Genomic DNA, 3,437 nt, shown 5'->3' with positions numbered 1-3,437 from the left:
AGAGACCCTCATTATTTATTTATTATTATCTGTTATTTGTTATTTGTTTTATTATTGGTATACTTGCATATATTTATATGGATTATACGGGAAAGAATGTTTAAACAGATTTCTTTCATCCCCCTCCACACCACCTCGCATCCATGTCATTTTCTGATACTATGAGGAACTGTTTCGCTTTAATGGAACGCATGGTGGAATGCAGGAACCACCATGCGAGTAAAAAGACGTGCACGTGGAACGTGGAACGCATAACCAACGCCGCGATGACGTCACACACCCGGAACCAGGAAGTGATTGCGATCTAACTACAAGCAGCTGAAATCAAGCCGAACAGCATATGGAAGACATCTATCAACTAATTGTGGGGGGTATTTAACCCCTTAAGGACTGGACTGTTTTTGCGATGTTGTACATTTGCGATCAGGCATCTTTTTACACTTTTGTGGTGTTTGTGTTTAGCTATAATTTTCCGCTCTCTCATTTACTGTTCCCATACAAATTATATATTGTTTTTTTCAGGACAAAAGGGGCTTTCTTTACATACCATTATTTATATAATCTCATGTAATTTAATTTTTAAAAAATGAAAAAAATATGATGAAAAATTGAAAAAAATACATGTTTTTTGACTTTTATGTGAAAAATCTTTTACTCATCTACAAAAGCGAATGAAAAAAAACTGCTAAATAGATTCAAAATTTTGTCCTGAGTTTAAAAATACCCAGTGTTTACATGCTTTTTGCTATTCTTGTGCATGTTATAGGGCTATAAGTACAAGTAGGATATTGCGGTTTCAAAACATACATTTTTAAAATGTATCAATAGTGACATTGTAACACTATTATCTGTCATAAATCGCTGAATAACACCCCACATGTACATATTTTTTTTAAAGTAGACAACCCAGGGTATTCAATATGGGGTATGTCGAGACTTTTTTAGTAGCCACTTAGTCGCTAACACTGGCCAAAGTTAGCGTTCATATTTGTTTGTGTGTGAAAAAAGTAAAAAACTAAATTGAACGCTAATTTTGGCCAGTGTTTGTGACTAAGTGGCTACTAAAAAAGACTGGACAGAGCGCGCGAGGGTGGGGGAGCAGAGACAGAACAGCCTGCTCCCCCAGCGGCCGCCAGCAGCCGCCAGTACCAGACCCCCAGCGGCCGCCAGTACCAGACCCCCAGCAGACCTCCCCCAGCGGCCGACAGTACCAGACCCCCAGCGGCCGCCAGCAGACCTCCCCCAGCGGCCGCCAGACTCCAGCACAAGTTCCCCAGCGGCCACCAGCACAGACAGCCGTCTGCACTGCACGACCCCCTGGCAGTTGACTTGTTATTTGCTGATTCTCTTGCCTCAAGCGATTGTTTACAAGCGGAGAAGCTTTGCCTGGAGGACGAGCCGTGTAATTCCAGTTACCATGATTTGAAGCACTGTTCACATGTCAGTACAGCCGAACCAGTCAATAAAACCCGATGTCTTCAAGCAGAGGTGGCCCTGAAACAGTACCCCTTGGTGGGCTGCAAGTGCAAGCGCCGCATGAAGAGAGAAGAGCACTGCTTGAACGTGTACTGGGCAGTAAACTCAGTTAATGTACAAGGTTTCCGAGATTTAGGTGATTCTCCTTATGATGACATTGATGTTGATATGACTACCGAATACCTTGACATGGAAAAATTGCTTACCGCTCAGGAAAAGAAGATTGAATCTACAAACGACTGTGTGCATCAAACCAACACGTGTAGTTTTAATGAAAAAGGCAGCAAACACAAGAACGCTTATGTACTACAGTGCAGAGCAACAAACTACGGGGAAATCTGTGAGCGGCGGAAATGTCACCAGTTGCTGCGTCAGTTTTTCAAAAAAATTCCAGTGGAGTTTACAAAACGAATGCTTTTTTGCCAATGCCACGATAACAAGTGTGGAGAACGCAGACGCAAAACTATAGTACCGGAGTGTTCTTTCGAGGAGGCCTCCAAACCAAACTGCCTACAGCTACATTACTCCTGTATCAACGACAATCTGTGCAAATCACGTTTGGCAGATTTCCAGAAACATTGCCACCCATTTGATAAAAGGACAACAAGCTGCCCGAGTGATGATTTGTGCTTACAAGCTTACATAAGGATGATTGGTACCATAATGACCCCAAATTTTATCACCAACTCAAGCATGGCTTTGTCTCTTTGGTGTACTTGTGAAAGCAGTGGGAACCAGAATGATGACTGCAAGGCAATCCACGGAATGTTCGCGGGCAGCACGTGCCTCAGAAATTTGATCAAGTCTGAGTTTGGAGGAAATATTGAATTGGATACAACGTTGACAATTTCCAGGATTGAACATACAGACGATACAAATTTCTCAGCCCTCTCTAGAACTAATAAGGTTGGTGAAAAGAATCAGCTGCCAAATAACTCCGGGAATCAAGAGAGAGGCATTGCTAACCAATCCAGTGGTACCGGGACCAGCGTATCATTCTCAGCTTTGGCTTTAACACTCTTCAGTTCCGCATCGCTTTGGATCTTAGATATGGTTTTCTTCATTTAAGCCAGAAGTATAGAGTGCCTACCCTGAAATGCCACTATCACACACAATTCACAGATTTATGGTTCCATCTGGTTAACAGGAAACTGTACATTTAATTCAATAGGCCCACTGCACTGTATGTACACATGTATTCCTAAGACTTGGAGAGACTGACTGCAAGGCCAAAGAGAAGATACATGGATATTCGGAAAAATTGGACTATGATATCATACATGGTTAGATGTCGATATGGATTTTTTCCTTAGCTTTCGGAATATGAGACTATATTTCTGTGCAGTGGGTTTGCAGACTGAACTTAATATACGGGAGTTAGGATGTAGCTATTGGTGAATTACATAAGAGATAAACAGATATATTTTGGAGATAAATGTGTCATTCCATTCAATGGACTAAGGTCATGGTGAGTTAATATGCCAAACATCAGAAAATGCTCACTTATTTCTTCTTAGCCAAACTCGGATGGCTGTTTGATGCCAAATTTGGAGACAGTAGTACATCTAATGTCTGCTGTAAAAGCACTGTTGCTAACAAGATCATGCTTTAACATTGTATCTGTTCATAGCAACCAGAAATATTATTATGCTTGTTGGATATTCTCATTAAAGATTAAAAAAAAAAAAGACTGGACATACCCCATTTGCAATACCTTGGGTTGTCTTCTTTCGCAAATGGTATGCCATCATGGGGGTAATTCTCATTCCTGGGCTACCATACGCTCTCAAAGGCAACGTAACCAACCTGGACATTTTCAATGTAAAAATATTTGACCCATATATTTGACCCTGTAACTTTCAAAAACGCTATAAAACCTGTACATGGGGGGTACTGTTATACTCAGGAGACTTTGCTGAACACAAATATTAGTGTTTCAAAACTGGAAAATGTATCACAAC

The 3,437-nt window shown here is 41.1% G+C and overlaps 1 protein-coding gene across 1 annotated transcript; it reads left to right on the top strand.

Moving 5' to 3' along the window:
- The first annotated feature begins 1,329 nt into the window (after positions 1–1,329).
- LOC134572181 (GDNF family receptor alpha-1-like) lies at positions 1,330–3,130 on the top strand. Its single transcript, XM_063430990.1, has one exon. It carries the CDS (start codon positions 1,537–1,539, stop codon positions 2,542–2,544), a length of 1,008 nt encoding a protein of 335 aa, XP_063287060.1. The 5' UTR covers positions 1,330–1,536; the 3' UTR covers positions 2,545–3,130.
- The last annotated feature ends 307 nt before the right edge of the window (positions 3,131–3,437 follow it).

Source organism: Pelobates fuscus, chromosome 9 (assembly GCF_036172605.1).
Source record: "Pelobates fuscus isolate aPelFus1 chromosome 9, aPelFus1.pri, whole genome shotgun sequence".
Taxonomy (NCBI): domain Eukaryota; kingdom Metazoa; phylum Chordata; class Amphibia; order Anura; family Pelobatidae; genus Pelobates; species Pelobates fuscus.
The sequence above is the reverse complement of the archived record's forward strand: the minus strand, read 5'-3'. Positions and strand labels throughout refer to the sequence as shown.